Raw genomic sequence first — 21,551 nt, 5'->3', positions numbered from 1 at the left:
TTTGTTCTAGGGAAATGTTAACCACACTGGTAAACTCTTTCAGGATTTAAATATAAGAATCCAGTAAGAAAAATACTGGGGATTTTAATTTGGAAAACACAAATAACTAGTTTTGTCCTTTTCTGGTAAGATTTTTATTCACTTCACTATCACTAAATTTATACCGCAGATTTCAAATTTTCTTCATCACTATGGACCTAGCAGTTTTGTATTAAGTCTGAGAATTCTGGCTAGGCAACTGCCTCCTAGGAAAGGTAAGGAAATAAAATATTAACAGTATCTTCAAACACTGCCTGAGGCTCTTGTTTTTAGTAAGGAAAAGTCAAAAAGAAAAATTACAGGTGCAACAGCGCCTGCCTGTAATCCTTGCACTTTGGGAGGCCAAGGTGAAAGCATCACCTGAGGCCAGGACTTGAGGCTGCAATGAGCTATGACTGAGCCACTCTATTCCAGCCTGGGTGACAGAGAGTGAGATATTGTCTCAAAAGGAAAGAAAAAAAAAAAAAAAGAAAGAAAGAAAAAGAAAAATTACAGGTACTGGAACACATATAACCCAAGTACTTAAAAACAGGAGAAACAGAGTGAGATTTAATTTAGTTAAATGTATACGCACTTGAGGGAGGTATATCAATCATTTAGGAAAGTACACCAGGAGACTGACAGTAAACATATGCTTGAAGAGCTTATGAATGCCCACTCCTGGCAAGGTGAATTGCAAACAGCTTTTGAAGGCTGGCCAAGAGCACAGTAGTAGTAGTAATGAGAAAGACATTTAGTAAATGATATAAACTATTTTATGTGGGGTAAACACAAAGATAAGTCTCAGCCCAGGAGCTCTTAGCCCTTTTCAGGCACCACATCATGGAGAGCATAGATACAGTATCATAGAGGTGATACTTTCTCTAAAGCTACATCTCTTAGTACACAATCACATGCACTGGTTTTCAAATGGGACAGTAGATACCTGTGACCTTCCATCCTGGGAATCACTAGTCTACATTATAGAAAAAGCAGCTCAGGCCAGGTGCAGTGACTCATACCTGTAATCCCAGCACTTTGGGAGGCTGAGGTGGGTGGATGACCTGACGTTGGGAGTTCGAGGCCAGTCTGACCAACACGGAGATGCCCTGTCTCTACTAAAAATACAAAAAATTAGCTAGGCGTGGTGGTGTGCACCTGTAGTCCCAGCTACTTGGGAGGCCGAGGCAGGAGAATTGCTTGAAACCAGAAAATGGGAAGTTGCAGTGAGCTGGGATTGCACTACTGCACTCCAGCCTGGCAACAGAGCGAGACTCTGTCCCAAAAAAAAAAAAAAAAAGAAAAAAAAGCAGCTCAAAGAATTGAAAATTTGGAGTGCTCACATAAGCTTTGTCTTGTCTGAAGATGGATGTGGCCACCAGTTAAATTTCTCTGCTCCGTAAAATGTATCTTGAGACAGGTTAATTCCAATTATGAAATGTAGACAATTAACTTCCAGGTTCACTAGGCAAACTTTCCATTACAACCTGGCTTCACATGCAGAAGTGCCTGCAGGAAAAACATGCGCTAGTCTAGCTAGAATGTGCTGGCTCTACAAGAACATGAGCTCCACAAGGAGCTTTGTTTTGTTTCTTGATATACCCCAAGCATCTGGAACAGTGTCAGACAAATAAAAAGTGCTGAAAAAATATTTGTCTGACTGAAAGATTGAATAATATGAGCAACCTTACTCCTGTGAAAGGACAGTCTTCATTTTTAATTAGTAACTGAGCATAATTTGAGTTTACTCTTGAAATTAAATTTGAATTTACAAAGCTCAAACCATGGCAAGTCCACTAGAGTGAATTTTCGTCAGGCCTCTTACCCTTCTTTTGTTTTTGTTTTTGAGATAGGGTCTTGCTCTGTGTCCTAGGCTGGTAATGCAGTGGCATGATCATAGCTCACTGCAGCCTTGAACTCCTGGGCTCAAAGGATCCCCCTGCCTCAGGAGCTGGGACCACAGGCATGCACCACCACGTCTGGCTAATTTTTAAACATTTTTTGTAGGATCTTGCTATGTTGCTCAGGCTGGTCTTGAACTCCTGGCCTCAAGCAATCCTTCTGCCTCAGCCTCCAAAGGTGTCAGGATTACAGGCGTAAGCTACCATGCCCAGCCCATCTTACCCTTTTAAAAATCTAACAGATATACAACAGCACCTCCTATGTGCCAGATGCTGTTTCTAAGTATTTTATAAATGCTCACAACAATCCTATAACATAGGTACTATTACTACTCACATTTTTTTTTTTTCTTTTTTGAGGTGGAGTCTTGCTCTGTCACCAGGCTGGAGTGCAGTGGCATGATCTCGGTTCACTGCAATCTCCAACTCCTTGGTTCAAACTATTCTTCTGTCTCAGCCTCCCGAGTAGCTGGGATTACAGGCACCGCCACCACAACCTAGCTAATTTTTTTTGCATTTTTAGTAGAGACACATGTTGGCCAGGATGGTCTCTATCTCCTGACCTCTTGATTGTCTGCCTTAGTGGCCCAAAGTGCTGGGATTACAGGCGTGACCCACCGTGCCTGGCCTGTTATTCACATTTAAAGATAAGGAAATTGGGGCACAGAGAGGTTAACCAACTCACCCAAGATCAGCCAGTGAGTGGCAGGGTCAGAATTTGAACTTAGGCAAGTCTAGCTCCAGAGTACACACTCTCAACCACATGTTACACTGTCCCATCAACCAGGGCATGTGCCCTTATAACATCCTCATCTCACCAAATATTTTCCCTGGGAAATGCTAATATCATGTACCTCAAATGTATTTTTTGTCACACCAGCAAGCCCGAAGTACATCATGCCTCCAGTTCTGGAGCTAACACAGATTTCTCCAATTTCATCTGTTTTGCAGAGCTGGGGAGGTCCATCTGGTTTCACAATACACATCATCCCTAATGTACAGAAAATACAGGTTAAGGGATAAAGATTCTAGAAAAACTTTGTAAAATAACAACTCCATCCTGTGAACCCAAGAAAGTCTTGTCTTTACTGAGTGGCATTAAGTAAAAATATCAAAGAGGAATGCTAAACATAAACCTGAAACTACATAGGTATATTTGAAATGTAAGACTTGTATAGACAGTGACATATTAAAGATGAACGCAAGGCCCAAATTAACAGGTCAGATGAATGAGGTGTTACCTTTAGGCAGATCAAATTCAAACACTCATGGAAGCAATATGCTCTAATTTTCTGCTAGTCCCAATGGCTTGGCAATTACAGTGAAAACCAAATAACCTTAACATCTCTCAGTATTTGGCCTTCCAGGTAAAGAAATGGACCTGAAGCATTCACAATTGATAAGTCTTACAATACCGCTGGAAGGTCGGCATAATTATAATGACTTAACTGTTAGAGAGGCTCTGAGAAATTAAATGAGTTAAGTACTAAATTAAGGATTCCCGGTTTGGGATTCTTTATTTTATCAGGCTCTATTATCTCTGATGTCAAATTTTTATGAAAAACCATGGTGCTCCTCATGACTCACCACCAGGCATTACATGCCCCACATCCTGGACCGTCAGTGCTGAATTTTTATCTTCAGTATTGACGCGTATTACTCCATAGCTCAATCCATTCATTGAGAGAATGGCTCTTCCTGGCAAAGGGGCTCCTGGAACTCCAGGTCTGAAAAGAAAAACCCATCAAATTTGGTGAATGAAATAACATTAAGAGAAAAATACAAATACGTAAGATAATAAATTTCCTCTGGCTACAATACCAAAAAAATTCTCCATTTTCTCTACCAAAAATATGCCAAATTAGAGCCGGGTGTGGTCACTCACACCTGCAATCCCAGCAACTGCTGAGGCAAGAGGATCGCTTGAGGCCAGGAGTTCAAGACCAGCCTGGGCAACACAGTGGGACCCCATCTCTCCAAAAAGACAAAAATTAGCCAGGTATGATGGTGCATGCTAGTAGTCCCAGCTACTTGAGGGGTTGAGTGGGAGAACCATTTGAGCCTGGGAGGTCAAGGCTACAATGAGCTATGATCACGCCATTGTGTTCCAGGCTGAGTAGCAGACCAAGACTCCATCTCTAAAAAATTAAATTAAAAAAAGTGTAGTATGGTAAACACATAAACCAGCAACATGGTCATTTATTATAATCGTCAAGTATTACAAACTGGGCCGGGCTCAGTGGTTCATGCCTGCAATCCTAGCACTTTGTGGGGCCAAAGAAGGAGGATTGCTCAAAGCCAGTAATTTGAGACCAGCCTGGGCAACATAGCAAGAACCTATCTCTACAAAATAATTTAAAAATTAGCCAGGTGTGGTGGTGCACACCTGTAGTCCTAGCTACTCAGGAAGTTGAGGCAGGAGGACTGTTTGAGCCCAGGAGGTTGAGGCTGCAGTGAGCCATGATCACTCCACCCTGGGTGAGAGAGACCCTATTTAAAAAAAAAAAAAAAAGTATATGTGTATATGTGTATTATACACACACACGCACATGCGCACACATACACACACACACACTCTCTCTCTCTCTGGCTCTCTCTTATACTTACATATATAATGGTCCTGAGTATACTACAGATATACTATCCATACTTAAGCTACAATCAGGAACAGACTATTTGTAGTCTAGGGTGCTACGGATTCCAAAGAACAAAACAGCAGAGAAAAATAGCTAATTCACAATATGAAATGATATCAATTAAAATTTTCAGTTTACTGCATATACTTTGATCAAGAGTGGGAGAAATGAAATGCTTGAAACTACTTAGAAAATTAGTTAACACCCTTTGTCATCACCCGGTAAATACTGTACATTTCATCCAAGTTGTAACATACATCAAGAGCATCTGACATCCGGAACACTACCTGCGGATTGCTACAGTCATGGCTTCAGCAGATGTGGCACACGGACAGATGGCCTCAGGCTTCAGTCCATGGCTTTGGAACAGGCTCAGGAAGGCATCACAGGATGACACAGACCCTAAGGAGTTGGAACACATCAACCTGAAGCTGAAATTGTCATTTTCATTACTGCGGGATACTGGTAAAGAGCAGAAAGCTGACATACTTATTTCTCATGAGAACTCACATTGTATATTGTTAATTCCACACAAATATTCTACTGTCCCTGTGAGATGGTTTGATACATTTCAAGGGCAAATTAATGCTCATCCAGCCCATAAAAGGTCACTGACACTATTTAAAGTTACAACTTGGTATAAGGCTGCTCCTACCAAACTAACAAATCAGTATCAGAGGTAACACCGCCAGCAATATGCAGTCAATTTATAATTCAGCAACTCTTCCTGAGGTACTATCACAGCCAGTGCAATTTAATATTGGCTTAGCTCCACCTTCTCTGTGTTATTAAGATCAATCCCATGTCTGTGTTTCAAACTATGATGACCAATGTAACTACTGACAAAGTCCATTTATGACAAAGTACTCTACCTGATTCTACTGTGTGAAGGATCAGGATTTGGGGGTTTGTAGCACAGTAAGATCTCTAAAAGTTTTTCCAAACTCCTTTAATTTGCTGCTAAGGGGAATTTACATTAAGTCCAAACACTTGGTTACATGAAGTCACCTTCATATTGCTCCTTTTAGCCAAGGAATACCCAGTTCCATGATAGAAAGAGGACATACATGAGTGAGCAAGAATGAATGGCTTAAAAGCTTATAGATTCATCAAAAAATGAATAAATAAATACAATGTGGTATAACTATACAATGGACCATTTCTTGGTAATAACAAGTAATGCAAAAGTACTGACAGATACTACAACATGGATGAACCTTGAAAACATGCTAAGTGAAGAAGCCTGTCACAAAGACCACATACTATATGACTGCATTTATAAGAAACGTCCACAACAGGCAAATCTAGAGAGACAGGCAGCAGATTAGCAGTTGTCTAGGGCTGGGGGCAGGGGGAAAAATGGGGAGTGACTGATAATGGGTATGAAGTTCATTTTTGGGTGATGAAAATGTTCTAAACTTAGATTTTAATAGTGGTTGTACAACTCGTGAATATATCAAAACCACTGAATTGCACACCTTAAATGAGTGAGTGCTTCAGTATGTGAATTACATCTTAGTACAGATGTTAAAAAAAAAAAAAAAAAAAACTATCAAAAGAGGGCAAAAAATCCTAATCTATCAAAACAGAGGATATTCCCAGACCCACAATGCAGAAATACTCACAGGGGTTAGCTCCATCAGTCACAATTAACATTCGGAGGGAACTCAAGCTCACATCTCTTTGGTCCCGATGTGCCATCATAGCCCAGTGCAAGTCCCGACATTTTACTAAAGCTACCTTGGCTAAAAATTCAAAAGGGATGAAGTTAACATACACGAAAAATTTGGTACACATGTAATATACCATAATAAAGACTTTTTTTGTTAATTTGGGGAATCATGATTTTTGCTAGGAGAAAATAAAAAAAGGCTTCAAAGAGATTGTGCCAATAGCTGAGAGGCAGAAAGTACCACATTTAGACAACTGACGGGACCTGCAATTGTTGGTTCACTGAGACCCTCTAGGCAGGCCACGGTATCCCAGCCAAGGAAACTGTGAACACCAAGACACTTAAATCTAATTCAAGGCTCGCATTTGGAAAATTTTTTTTTTTTTTTTTTTTTTGAGATGGAGTTTCACTCTTGTTACCCAGGCTGGAGTGCAATGGCGCGATCTTGGCTCACCGCAACCTCCGCCTCCTGGGCTCAGGCAATTCTCCTGCCTCAGCCTCCTGAGTAGCTGGGATTACAGGCACGTGCCACCATGCCCAGCTAATTTTTTGTATTTTTAGTAGAGACGGGGTTTCACCATGTTGACCAGGATGGTCTCGATCTCTTGACCTCGTGATCCACCCGCCTCAGCCTCCCAAAGTGCTGGGAATACAGGCTTGAGCCACCGCGCCCGGCTGGAAAAAATTTGTCTCTTGAGATGAAACAGGCAAGGTACCTAATTCTGTAGTAACTAAACTCAATTTGTTAAGGAAAAGGGGCACAGAAATGTTTCTAACAAGGGCAATTTGAAAATCTCTGAAATCCCTGAAATCTTAATTCAAACACTCATATAATTAAAGCTTAGATGCTGCTGTTGACTACCTTTGTGAGCATGTACTCTTTGGACCCAAGAGAGAGGACAGGTTTTCATGACAGAGTAGGGTACGCTGATGGTGTGCATCTTATTCATTACATTCTGAAAAACAAAGAAGAAAAGTAATTAATACAAAATATGAACTTAGTATTTTAAAACTGAGCTGATATTTTGTTAGCAAGTAATAGTCAAATACACGCTCTTTGAAAACAATCTTAAATATTAAATATAAGATTGACGTTCCTTTAATACCTACCCTTCAACCTGGTTCCCTCCCCTCCTCACCAGAGATAATCAGTTACAAATTTGATACATATCCTTCCAATCTTTTTTCTTTTGAGATGGAGTCTCACTGTGTCTTGCAGCCTGGAGTACAGTAGCGAGATCTTGGCTCACTGCAACCTCTGCCTCCCGGGCTCAAATGATCCTCCTGCCTCAGCCTCCCAAACAGCTGGGATTACAGGCACATGCCACCAAGCCCAGCTAATTTTTGTGTTTTTTTGTAGAGACAGGGTTTCAGCATGTTGGCCAGGCTGGTCTCAAACTCCTGACCTCAGATGATCCACCTGCCTCAGCCTCCCAAAGTGCTGGGATTACAGGCATGAGCCACTGTGACAGGACTCCAGTGTTTTTTCAATGCATTTTCATACATATTTGTTCCCACAGAAATATATACACATTTTTAAAAATTAAAAAAATTAAAAAAACAAAACAAAAAAATGCATATTTTTAACATAAAAGGTATCATATTATACACATATCTGTAACTTGCTTTTTTGATTTAAATTGTTTCAGTGTTATATCTACACATAGCAGTACAAGAGAGCTACATAATTCTATTTGAACTGTGGCATAGTATTCCATTGCTCGGCTGTATCACAATTATTTAGGCCTTTCCCTATTAATGACAATTTTTTGCTATTAGAAAAAAATGTTTCAAGGAGCACATTCCTACTCATTTCCCTGGGATTGTACAAGTATTTCCCTATACAGATATGTAGTACTGCTGTTGTATGGCATATGCTTTTTTTTTTTTTTTTTGAGACAGTCTCTCTCTGTTGCCCAGGCTGGCGTGCAGTAGCATGATCTCAGCTCACCGCAACCTCCACCTCCCAGGTTCAAGCGATTCTCCTGTCTCAGTCTAAAGTAGCTGGGATTATAGGCGCCTACTACCACACCCAAATAATTTTTTGTATTTTTAGTAGAGATGGGGTTTCATCAAGTTGGCGAGGCTGGTCTTGTGAACTCCTGACTTTGGGTGATCCACCTGCCTTGGCCTCCCAAAGTGCTGAGATTACAGGCATGAGCCACTGTGCCCAGCCGGTTTTTTTGTTTTTAAAAAAGAGACAGGGGTTTCACTATGTTGTCCAGGCTGGCCTCCAATTCCTGAACTCAAGTGATCCTCTTGCCTCAGCCTCCAGGGCAGCTGGGACTGGTATATATATGATGCATTTATTCGTTCATTTATTGAAGTGCAGTGGCGTGATCACGGCCCACTGCAACCTCTGCCTCCTGGGTTCAAGCAATTCTCCTTCCTTAGCCTCCCAAGTAGCTGGGTTTACAGGCATGTGCCACCATGCCCAGCTATTTTTTGTATTTTTAGTAGAGTCAGGGTTTCACCATGTTGGCCAGGATGGTCTTGAACTCCTGACTTCAGGTAATCTGTCTGCCTTCGCCTCCCATAGTGCTGGATTACAGGGGTGAGTCACAGTGCCTGGCTGTGGTATACGGTTTTAAAATGTTAACAGACACTGCCAAACTGCCCTCCAACCCACTTAATGCTTTTATCGTGTTCATACTTGCCACATGCCACAAAGGGGTAGGTGAGCATCACAAAGCAAGAAATCAGTGTCCCTATTTTTTACGGAGGTACTGCCTACACCTGTTATTTGTTTCGTCAGATAAAGCTGAAGCTGTTGAGGGTTCACGCAATTCAGTGTCTCTCCTGCCACTCTAATCAAGCATACCCAAGACACCCTGTCCCCAAAGAGACCCAGCCTGGCAGAATAACCAAATCTTGTTATTTACATTAGCCATTTTGTTCACTCTCTAATTTGCCCAAAGAAACCAAGGTACTACTGCAAGATACTATTTTCTTCCTCCAGGTTTCTAGCTCTGGTGACAAACTTTTGGTTTCAGGAAAAGGCTGGTGTTAATAACTCATTCTTCACACATGTCCCTATCTTTCACTTGCTATCACAAGGAAGAGATTCTTCTTAACTTCTCAAAAGGATTTTTAACTTCTGATAAAAAAGAAAATGGGAAAGGTTTCAGAAAAGCGCTAGAAAGTAAATACACTGAAGATTTCAAGGGTTCTGGGTGAAAAGGGATCCACCTCCTCTTCCCTCACGATTCATATCTAACGCTTTCCCAGCTCCTGCAATATCTAAGGAAGTGGGACTAGATGCTCCCTGAGGACCTTTTCAATTCTGGGACACCGGGGTTTTTTTGTTCTCTCTCCACCTATATGGCATATTACATATGGTAGTTTCACCACTTGAAATGTCCCCTCTCTCTACCTCTATATCCCCCTACAAATATCTCTGTATGTCTAAAGCTTACCTATTTTTCAAAGTCCAACTCAGCTGTGACTTCTTCCATAAAAACTGCCTTGGAGCCCAGACTGGAAGGAAGTCACCTTTCTCTAACACCCATAGTATGTTACCTGTTCCTCTCTGATAGGAATAATCCCCATCTACCTCATTACTCTTCTTCAGTTGTGGCATGCAGCTTATCCATGGCAGTCATTCAAAACATTCTGTCCGACAGAAAGGTTATATATCCTCTGGAAAACATTATCTTTTGGGAGCTTAAATTTCACACAACCACTGAGAGATGCTCCAGTTACGTAGCATGCTGGCCTTATCTCAAGCACAATTTATACTAAGGGCCTTAAATCTAAGTAGCTTACCGCAAACATGCCGTGCCACAGCCCAGCATCCTTCTTAAAGTCTAAGACATTTACTACTGTTTCCCCTAAAATAGAAAAAAAAATAGGAAGACAAAGAAATCATCTGTAGTGTTAAGTAGCAAAATCATGTCACTTGTCGCTAATAAACAAATGATTTATTATTATTATTATTACTTTAGATGGAGTCTTGCTTCTGTCACCCAGGCTGAAGCGCAGTGACACAATCTTAACCCACTGCAACCTCCATCTCCCAGGTTTGAGTAATTGTCTTGCTTCAGCCGCCCAAGTAGTTGGGATTACAGGCATATTCCACCATGTCCAGCTAATTTTGTATTTTTAGTAGAGATGGAGTTTCATCATGTTGGCCAGGCTGGTCTTGAACACCTGACCTCTAGTAATCCCCTTGCCTTGGCCTCCCAATGTGCTGAGATTAAAGGCGTGAGCCACAGTGCCCAGCCTGATTTGATGTTTTTAGAGAAATGGCTAAATGTTCTCAGGAGCTTTTGAGGGTCTCCCCAAAATGGGTAGAGGACTACTCATACAGTAATGTGAGTCCTCTACCTCATACAGCAGAGACAAGGAGTTAGAAACTTCTTGTGACTTAGGCACTTCTTCCAAGAGGTATTTTTTCCCTAATTATGTAGAGAACACGATTATTTTAGAAACTTGGGAAGTTTGACAAATATATTTTAAACTTCCTAAAAGATATTTCCAAAAAAAAATAAAGTTGGTGAGTATATATCTAAGTATTCTATCTATACACACACATATACTTCTACGCATGTTTACATATAGACAGATATCTAACATAACAAATTGGTATACAAAGCTTGGTTTCTGACTTGTTCCTACTTAATGATATATTGAAAAAAATTCTCCATATCTTTAATATTCAAAAATAAAAATTTCAATGCCCCAGTCATTATATAAATGTATTATTATTTTATTTTATTTTATTTTATTTTTTGAGACAGTGTCTCACTCTGTCACCCAGGCTAGAGTGCAGTGGCGTGATCTCAGCTCCCTGCAATCTCTGTCTCTGGGGTGCAAATGATTCTCCTACCTCAGCCTCCCAAGCAGCTGGGACTACAGGCACATGTCATCACGCCTGGCTCATTTTTGTTATTTTCTGTAGAGATGGGGTTTCACCATGTTGGCCAGGCTGGTCTCAAACTCCTGACCTCAGGTGATCTGTATGCCTCAGCCTCCCAAAGTGCTGGGATTACAGGTGTGAGCCATGGTGCCTGGCCTGAATGTATTATAACATAATCAATCCTTATTTGAGGGCATTTTGATTGCTTCCATTTTATATATATATATTTTTTTAACCAGACAACAATATTGTTCTCTCATGAGCATTTATTAACTCGTTTCATTTTATGAAAGGAAGATAAAATGCTAAAAAAATTAACATGGCAAAGAACATTATAAGGCAAATAGTGGTTTATGCAATATGTATCAACCTACCTAAAGTTCAAAAATACAGAATACGTTTTTGTGTTTTAATTTATTCTTTTGGTAGCTGAATTTCTTTGACTCCAAATGTATAGCTGGTAGCCCACTATACAGGCAGGGGAAGATGGAGATACCTGACATTTCACAGCTAATAACAACATGATTTTAATTAGGTTCTCTATTGCTCCATTCTAGAAATTATGCTTTACATTTTGGTTTGCCCAGAATTTTAGTTCCTTTAAACTACAGCATATTTTTGAGAAAGAAGAAAACAGAAGCAAGCCAAGAATGTGTCTTGGGATGTTTCACTCTGAATTTAGTCATTAAATGAGGTCCAATCACTGAGCATTGTTCTCATAGTCAAACATCTCTGAAGGTAACAATGAGGGCAGTCATGGGATGAGGTCTGACCTTCAGAATAATTGCAGGCCTGGGACAGAGCTTGGCAGTGAGACAACATTGAAAGCCGGGACACTGTAACTCCCATTACACTCCCTTCTTTGCTTGTTTTATACTAGAAAACAAAAACAGAAACATCAGAAACACAATAAAATGGATTATTTCAAATGACAAAACTAGAATCCAAAAAAGAAACCCAGAAAAACTGTCATAATGGGTTGAATTTAACATGTTTAATATGAATATTTAAGGCAAATGTACTTAAGTCCTAAATGCAAATCACACAAAGATAGGATTGGAGAATGACAGAGCTCAACAAAAGTATGTATGAAAAAGACTTAGAAGTTTAATTAGTCATCGATGTGAAGTGGCTGATCAGAAAGCTAAAACAAGTGATTGGAGCTATATTAATAGAAGCACACTACCAAATAAATATAAGTCAAGCACAGCACTGCAGAATGAAGGGTATGTAAGACATGGTCTTTGTGCATTAGAAGCACCCAATTTTGTAAGGAAGAACTAGAAAAGAATGGCCTATTTGCTCCTCCAAATCATTCAACTATAATTTTGCTTTTACCCTGAATGTTACATTCAGGTTGCTATTTACCAGGACTATCAACTTCCCTTTCCTTCTTTCTTTTAAGAGATGGGAGTCTCACCATGTTGCCCAGGCTGGACTGGAACTTCTGGGCTCAAGCAATCCTCCCAACTCAGCCTCTGAGTAGCTGGAACTGCAGGCATATGCCACTGTGCCCAGCGCAACTTTAAAAAAATTTTAAGTCTTGCTAAGGGCAATAGTGAAAACTCCTATTCTGCTCTTTCTCCCCTTTTATCTGTAACTGACTGTGAACAATCAACTGAGATAATACACTACCATGGGACTAGCCCAAATTTTTTGATGGTTAAAGCAAAAGGACATTTTGCATACCTTTTTGCAAAATTTGACTCCTCTCTTTCTTGACATTTTCTCCTTCCTTGGCTTTTCTGATACTTCCGATACTCCTCTCTTCTAGTCTCTATCTCTGTGTGTTTGTCTCTGTCTCTCTCCCATTGCTCCTTTACTTTCTCCACCCACCTCTTCAATGTGCCATTCCCTAAGAGTTCTACTCTCTTTCCTCATCCCTTTTCACTTTATTCCACTAGGTTACTGCATTCTTTTTTTTTTTTTTTTTTTTTTTTTTTTTGAGACGGAGTTTTGCTCTTGTTACCCAGGCTGGAGTGCAATGGCGCGATCTCGTCTCACTGCAACCTCCACCTCCCGGGTTCAGGCAATTCTTCTGCCTCAGCCTCCTGAGTTGCTCGGATTACAGGCACGTGCCACCATGCCCAGCTAATTTTTTGTATTTTTAGTAGAGACGGGGTTTCACCATGTTGACCAGGATGGTCTTGATCTCTCGACCTCGTGATCCACCCGCCTCGGCCTCCCAAAGTGCTGGGATTACAGGCTTGAGCCACCGCGCCTGGCCACAGGTTACTGCATTCTTAATAACTCCTAGTTCTCTATCTTCAACCCAGGCCTCTGCTCCAGAGAAATCCAGACTGACAGAGTCAACTATTCCCCTGAATGTCCAGTAATCCTGTGAAACCCAATATATCCATCACCGTCTTCTTTACCCCCGCCTCTGCCCATGTAAACTACTCCTGTTGTATTTTCTATCTTAGGGAAGGATGCTGCCATGAATCCCAGTTGCCCAAGTGAGAAACTTGAGTCTGTCTTGCCTTCTCCCTCTCCAGCATCAGTACCTAAGCCTTGCCTGCTCTATTTCCTTGCTGTCTGAAGCTATATCTACTTTGTTCTCTCCTCTCTACCATAAGCTTGGACTCACCTAAATAACTGTAAAGTTGGTCTCCTTTAATAACTCCCTATTACCTGGAGATACTTTAAACTTACTAGTAGAGTCCTGTGGGTAATAGGAGAATCACAACTAAGAACTGCAAGTTAATTCAAAATAACAGGCACCTAGAAAGACAGAGGGTAGTAGTTCTAATAAGGCCAGAGAGCTAAGCGAGGGCCACACAATGAAGGACTCTCCACCTTTAGGAAGAACCAACAAAGACGACTGAAAGATATCGCCAATGAGGTAGCAGAATTGAAAGAGGAGTCCAAGAAGTCAGTGACTGGAGTTTTAAGGAGGACTGAGTAATGAATGATGTCATCACTGAGACATGATATGGATTGTGAGTTGATGACTAACTTTGGTATTTTTAATTGCTTGTCTTTTTTCTTTTTTGAGACAGAATCATGCTCTGTCATTCAGGATGGGGTACACTGGCATCAACACAGTTCACTGTTGCCTCAACTTTCTGGGCTCAAGTGATCCTCCCACCTTAGACTCCTGAGTAGCTGGCATTACAGGTGCATACCACCAGTCCCAGCTAATTTTTTATGTTTTGTAGAGACAGGGTCTTACTACGCTGCCCAGGTTAGTCTTGAACTCCTGAGCTCAAGGAATCCACCCACCTCAGCCACCCGAAGTACTGGAATTTTCTTTTACTTCTTTTTTTTTTAATTTTTTTTTATTTTTTTATTTTTTTCCTCTAATACGGGTTGTCACCAAGAAGTACTGGGATTAAAGGCATAAGCCATCTTGTTGGCTTATCTGTTTGTCTTTTAAACATACTCAGATCTCTTCCATCTTTAAAAACAATCATCCTTGCATCCAATAATAACCCATCACCTATCAGCACTATTGCTCACTCTCTTCCTTTTTTTTGCAGTCCTCCTGTCTTGGCCTCTTAAAGTCCTGGGATTACAGACAGATGTGAGCCATTGTATCCAGCCTCTCTAGTGTGGTGGCGTGATCTTGGCACACTGTAACCTCTGCATCCTGGGTTCAAGTGATCCTCCCACCTCAGCCTCCCCAATAGCTGAGACTACAGATGTGCACCATCATCCTTGGCTAATTTTTTGTATTTTTAGAAGAGACAGGGTTTCACTATGTTGGCCAGGCTGGTCTCATACTCCTGACTTCAGCATCGTAAAGTGCCAGGATTATAGACGTGAACCACTGTGCCCCACCCTAATCTCTCTTTTTTAATTTAATTTTTAAAAAATTATTACTTTAAGTTCTGGGGTACATGTGCAGGACATGCAGGTTTGTTAAACAGGTATACCTGTGCCATGGTGGTTTGCTGCATCTATCAACTTGTCATCTAGGTTTTGAGCCCACATGCATTAGGTGTCTGTCCTAATGCTCTCCCTTCCCTTTGCTCCACCCCCGCAAGAGGCTCCAGTATGTGATGTTCCCCTTCCTGTGTCCATGTGTTCTCACTGTTCAACTCCCACTTATGAGTGAGAACGTGTGATGTTTGGTTTTCTGTTCCTGTGTTAATTTGCTGAGAATGATGGCTTCCAGCTTCATCCATGTCCCTGCAAAGGACATGAACTCATTCTCCCAGCCTCTCTTTTCTACAGCCAGTTATTTGAAGTTCTCTCTACTTGTTATTATCAGTATCCAAGGTTCAATGATTTTCCCCCAAATCTTTTTTTTTTTTTTTTTTTAATGGTGAAAAGATGTACATATATTTAGAATTAGCCAGCTGGACTCCATTTAGATAATCCCAATTTTGTTGGCAACATCCAAAGCATCGTAATCAGGAGCCAGCCGAACATATGCCTTCTTCTCTCCATCAGGCCGAATCAGGGTGTTGACCTTGGCCACATCAATGTCATAGAGCTTCTTCACAGCCTGTTTGATCTGGTGCTTGTTGGCTTTAACATCCACAACGAACACAAGTGTGTTGTTGTCTTCTATCTTATCTTTTTTTTTTTTTTTTGAGACGGAGTTTCGCTCTTGTTACCCAGGCTGGAGTGCAATGGCGCGATCTCGGCTCACCACAACCTCCGCCTCCTGGGTTCAGGCAATTCTCCTGCCTCAGCCTCCTGAGTAGCTGGGATTATAGGCACGCGCCACCATGCCCAGCTAATTTTTTGTATTTTTAGTAGAGACGGGGTTTCACCATGTTGACCAGGTTGGTCTCGATCTCTCGACCTTGTGATCCACCCGCCTCAGCCTCCCAAAGTGCTGGGATTACAGGCTTGAGCCACCGCGCCCGGCCTGTTGTTGTCTTCTATCTTCCTCAGGGCAGACTCAGTGGTCAGCGGAAACTTGATGATAGCATGGTGGTCCAGTTTGTTTCTCCTGGGGGCGCTCTTCTGAGGATATTTGGGTTGCCTCCGGAGTTGCAGTGTCTTGGGCCGCCGGAAGGTGGGTGACATGCGGATCGTCTTTTTTTTGTGGCTGTGGACACCTTTCAACACTGCCTTCTTGGCCTTTAAAGCCTTCGCTTTGGCTTCGGTTTGAGCGGGGGCAGGAGCTTCCTTCTTCGCTTTCGGCGCCATCTTGTGAAAAGGTTCCCCCAAATCTTAAAAAAATTTTTTATTGATGTGCCTGTTCATTAATTTAACAAACAATGGGTGAGCATATGTCTCACGCATGATACAGAGTGGTGAAGGCTACAACTTTTAGAGTCAGACCTGATTAAGTCTAGCACTGCCATTTTTGAGTCATGGGGCCTCTGGTTATCTACTGAAGTTCTCTTAAGTCTTAGTCTCCTCATCTATAAAGCAAGTTTAATAATAATCCAAACCTCACAGGGTACTTGTAAGGACTAAATGAGAAAATGCACCTTAAAGCATTCAGCCTGGTGCCTGGTATGGACTTGGATTTGCTTAATCCCTCAATGAGATCATACTGCCAATTGCATTCCTACGCCAACCTCAGTATCAAACCTTCCTCAATATCAAAGCCATTTGTTTCTTTTTGCTCTTTGTTGTTCATCTATCAATTTGTTCTTTTAAGCAGAGTTATTTTCCCTCCTCATTTTTCCATTCTCTTGCCCCCAATCTCTCTAAATAAGCAGCAGAGACATTTCCCTGGAGGGCAGTGGTGCAATCTCGGCTCAGTTTAACTTCCGCCTCCCAAGTTCAAGTGATTCTCCTGCCACAGCCTCCTGAGTAACTGGGATTACAGGTGCATGCCATCATGCCCAGATAATTTTTGTATTTTTAGTAGAGACGGGGTTTCACCATGTTGACCAGGATGGCCTCGATCTCTTGACCTCGTGATCCACCCGCCTCGGCCTCCCAAAGTGCTGGGATTACAGGCTTGAGCCACCGCGCCCGGCTACATTATTTCTTAAATGTTTGTACTCCCCTAAAGTCTTTTGTAACTTCCTTGCATAAAGAATCAATTTTTTTGCTGTCATTCTCTTGAGTGTGTATTTATGATCAGAATAATTAGAACAGAAGATCTACTACAAGGTATTTTACAAGCCAAAAGATGGAAATCTCACAGAGCAGGAGGATCTTCTAATATTAACCTTGCAAAAATTTAGTTTATATTTTGAAAGGTGGCAAGTGAAGCCAAAGGAAAAGCCTGAAAGTGTATTATTTTACATCTTAAGACTTACCTCAATGTAAGCCGGTTCTGTCCCAGCAGGTGAGATGTGTGGCTGCCAGTCTTTTGGTGGCTTTGAAAGGTACTTGGAATCTGTTACAACCCATTTGAGCCGGGGCCAACCTAAATCAAACCCAAAGTGAAAACTGAATTGCCTAAGCCATCAGGAAAGGAATTCACATTGAACTGGTCATAAAATTTAAATATCAAGAGACCAAATTAAGATCATTTTATAATCAATAAGATACTTAGTTTTTATTAGTTTTTAGCAATAAATCACCAGACAATTATACCTTCTTTCAAAAGTACAATCGTTCCACATGCTAATTCCAGGCCTTGACGTTACCTCAACAACTGGGAGGTCCATTTGGCAGTGGAAGTCTACTGAGGTTAGTGGTCTATCCTCTGTCTCTACATGTAGCATTTAGCTTTAATGTACAGAGTGGTAGCTTTTTCCAACCATCAGCATAAAGGTTAAGGGTGTGGGCTGTGGAATCAGACAGATTTGGGTTCAAATTGCTGCTATGCCATTTATTAGCTGTGACTTTGGGCAAATTACGTAACCTGTCTATTTCTCAGTTTCCTCACCAGTAAAATGGGAATAATAATGGTACCTACTTCATAAGAATATGAGAATAAAATAGAACATATATGTAAAGTACCTAGCTATTACTAAATTAAAAAGCTAATTAAAACATTCAGTTTAAACTTTTAACTGATAATTCAGGTACCATATTACTAACCTTTAAACTGTACAATTTCTCCATTCTGGGTTTTTGGCAGTCCTTTTAGACAAACTTCACTGGTAAGAGCTAAGGCAATACCACAGCTTCCTAGCAAGAAGCCAATCTGCTGCCCTCCAGCATCCTGCGGAGAAATGATAATGAACATGGCAGGGGTGCGAATGTGAGCACACCCGTGCCCATATTTGACACTTAGGAATGCTCTGGCACTTTGTGTGATAACGTTCATGGAGCCCCCCCCCCAATATCTGGTAATTGTCAAAATCCAATGGCAATGTGTTCTTCCAAATAATTTCTACAATACGAACATTTCCTGAGCACAAATCAAGTATTTTATTAACCAGACATTACTAATGATAAATCCTACCAGCTAAATGTAACCATTTTTGCAAGAGTCAGTAATGATCCTCTTTTAGATTAGTTTCAAGCAAATTAAATAAATGCCAACATGGTTATCTTCCCCTACCTCACCCCCAAAATTCAAGAGAAAAGCAAGTCAGGTCTGAACAAAATAATGTAAATGGATACTAAATGTCTAAGATGAAAATGAAAGTCAATGGATGAATATACCAAATCTGTATACTCCTTTTATTTTTCTGTTTTAAAGGGGGTAGATTTAAGCCTTACAACAATAGCAGCAAAAACAGCAAAAGATACAGTCTAAAACATTTCCGTTAAAATGTCATCTTACAAGTATCATTATGAAACCACACAACTTCTGCCAACATAATAATTTAAGAACAACCATATAATTTCCTGATCAAATGAACAATATTACATCCCAACAACTAGAGTTTCGGGGATGTTATCATTTTGTTTTTTATTCCTTTCAGAAATGCTTTTTCTTTTCTTTTCTTTTTGAGATGGAGTCTCTCTCTGTGGCCTAAGCTGGAGTATAGTGGCACAATCTTGGCTCGCTGTAACTTCTACCTCCTGGGGTCAAGCTATTCTCCTGCTTCAGCCTCTAAGTAGCTGGGACTACAGGAGTACACCACCATGCCCAGCTAATTTTTGTACTTTTAGTAGAGAAGGGTGGTTCATCATCTTGGCCAGGCTGGTCTTGAACTTCTGACCTCAAGTGATCCACCTGCCTCGGCCTCCCAAAGTGCTAGGATTACAAGCAAAAGCCACCATGGCCCAGTCAATTTCTTCTTTTTTTTTTTTTTTTGAGACAAGATCTCGCTTTGTCTCCCAGGCTGGAGTGCAGTGCCATCATCTCGGCTCACTGCAACCTCTGCCTCCTGGGTTCAAACAATTCTCCCGCCTCAGCCTCCTGAGTAGCTGGGATCACAGGCTTATGCCACCACACCTGGCTAATTTTTGTATTTTTAGTAGAGATGGGGTTTCACCATGTTGGTCAGGCTGGTCTTGAACTCCTGACCTCAGGTGATCCACCCACCTCGGCCTCCCAAAGTGCTGGGATTACAGGCATGAGCCACCGCGCCTGGCAGATTTCTTACAAATCCACATCCTCATCTTTGACATCAGCCAAAGTCAAATAATAAATGGCATGACAAATTAGCATCAAATGACTCATGGAGAAATCACTCGGTCAAACATGGAAATCTGTTACATATGCTTCATTTTAGTCGGGCTGATGTATTGTCAAAGTAAAATCTTATAATCTAGAGAAGTAATATGCCATCACTCCAACACCTTCCACCTAATGGAAATCCTAGGTCATATGATACAGTTAGAGGAAATCCCTTTAAAAAAGGTCTCAACTATTGTAAATGTGGATTATCTACAGTCTCTGAAGCAAGATTGGTATTCTTTATAAATGATCATTGTTGAAAGTCAAGTATGCCCCCATGATATTTTATTTTATATTCTGAAACAGAGTCTTGCTTGCTCTGTTGCCCAGGCTGGAGTGCAGTGGGGCATGATCACATGTCACACTACAGCCTCAACCTCCTGGGCTCAATCAATCCTCCCACCTTGGCTTCGCAAATATCAGGGACTATAGGTGCATGCCACCATGGCTGGCTAGTTTTTTACTATTTGTAGAGATGGGGCCTCCCCATGTTTCCCAGGGTGCTTTCAAACTCCTGGGCCCAGCCACCTCAACCTTCCGAAGTGCTAGGATTACAGGCCTAAGCCATCGTGTCCACTTGCCCCTGTAATATTTTAAATAATATACAATACTATACAAATTCTATCTTAAGTTGAAAATATGTTATTTGCATGACATTTGTAAATATTTAATAAATAATTTTTCTATAAATTTCATGTTTTTCGAAAGTGAAGCTGAGTACTTCCGAAAATGGTCTGACAGTTTTAAAAGTTGTGACTGCATCTATCCAAGAACCCAATGCCTGCCATGTCACACCAGGCTATATTCTTCTTAAATTTAGCAATGTTACCTTTCTGGTAAGAGGTACCTCTATAGGCACTGGAATCACTTCTGCCAGGAGGCATCCATAAAAAGCCACCATAAACATGACTGGATCATTGTTGGGGTAAACCAGGGCTACCTAAAATTCATAATGACATTCAATTTAACAGAGGAATAAAACCATACTAAAGCTTTCAATGTCGCTTTCTATATTATATTTATCATGAACACAATAAATCAAACTATTTAACAGCCATCTGCTCTAAAGGAAATTAAGTCACTGAGACAGAAACACAAATCTAAAAAGATCTCCAACATGCCCATGATTATACTACACATTTTGGAAACTATAATGCATTTATCCTCATCCTCATCACAGTTTTTCACTTAATCCTTTTGGTGATTTAGCAGCAAACAAACCACCTTATGCATTAAGTTAGTTAGGAAACCCAAGGCAATTTACTTTAGTGTAGGGCTAAGGCAATAAAATAAATGTAATGGATCTCTCCAGACAGAACAGCCTATTAAGGAATAAGCTTTACATCTCTCAGAGAGAGCCTGTAACTGTGGATTGACTTGATCACCATGTTCAGGCCAACAGAAGTTGTCTTACTCTTTAATTCATTGTATTAATCCTTATTCCCTTACCCAACAATGCAAACGTTCTAGCAGGAGGGCATTTGGTAATAGGTGTAAGCAATACTGGCAGAAAACCATACGGATATGCAGTTAATTGATTAATAGAATATAAACAGTGAAACCTCTATAATAAGTTCAAATCTGTGATCTCTCCTGTAACACATCACAGAGATAAGTGACTTTTCCCAGTTTACTCAAGGAATCCAAAAACACAAAAGTCACTACCACTGTGGTTTGTTACTTGGCTTGGATACTCCCAGATTAACATGTGAAACTTAATCATGTCATGAGACTTGTTTCCCCTTCTTTTGCTTTCAAATTCTCTTAACTCACTCCCAAGAGAAGTTCACTTTTGAACTTTTAAATTTTCCTAGAGTTCTGGAAAATTAATTCCACAAGACATTTAAACAATCCATTTCCTTCCTGCACACATTGTCCATGTTGCTAGGGAGACACAAAATCACCCTCTTTGCGTTCAGGAGGACCAGGAAACACTCAACGTGTCACATTTATAAGTAAAAGCCATCCTTTATGTGCCCTTTGTCACAATGCAAAAGTATTTTTAACAGGCCTAGTTTAGGAGATTCCA

General features: G+C 40.8%; 1 protein-coding gene across 3 annotated transcripts in view; it reads right to left on the bottom strand.

Moving 5' to 3' along the window:
* DIP2B (disco interacting protein 2 homolog B) overlaps nucleotides 1-21,551 on the bottom strand; it is a 284,011-nt gene that overhangs the window by 52,265 nt on the left and 210,195 nt on the right. For all 3 annotated transcript variants that reach the window (XM_039472182.2, XM_039472183.2, XM_074402637.1), the window contains 10 exons: nucleotides 20,352-20,462; nucleotides 17,989-18,112; nucleotides 17,259-17,368; nucleotides 11,859-11,961; nucleotides 9,993-10,057; nucleotides 7,090-7,183; nucleotides 6,181-6,300; nucleotides 4,843-4,957; nucleotides 3,507-3,646; nucleotides 2,774-2,910 (listed from right to left, as the gene is read on the bottom strand). In XM_039472182.2, the coding sequence (XP_039328116.2) occupies nucleotides 2,774-2,910; nucleotides 3,507-3,646; nucleotides 4,843-4,957; nucleotides 6,181-6,300; nucleotides 7,090-7,183; nucleotides 9,993-10,057; nucleotides 11,859-11,961; nucleotides 17,259-17,368; nucleotides 17,989-18,112; nucleotides 20,352-20,462 (1,119 nt within the window). The remainder of the gene's footprint in view (nucleotides 1-2,773; nucleotides 2,911-3,506; nucleotides 3,647-4,842; nucleotides 4,958-6,180; nucleotides 6,301-7,089; nucleotides 7,184-9,992; nucleotides 10,058-11,858; nucleotides 11,962-17,258; nucleotides 17,369-17,988; nucleotides 18,113-20,351; nucleotides 20,463-21,551) is intronic.

This window comes from Saimiri boliviensis, chromosome 7, assembly GCF_048565385.1.
Source record: "Saimiri boliviensis isolate mSaiBol1 chromosome 7, mSaiBol1.pri, whole genome shotgun sequence".
Classification (NCBI taxonomy): Eukaryota; Metazoa; Chordata; class Mammalia; order Primates; family Cebidae; genus Saimiri; species Saimiri boliviensis.
Note: the sequence above shows the minus strand (reverse complement) of the source record. Positions and strands in the feature narration are given on the sequence as shown.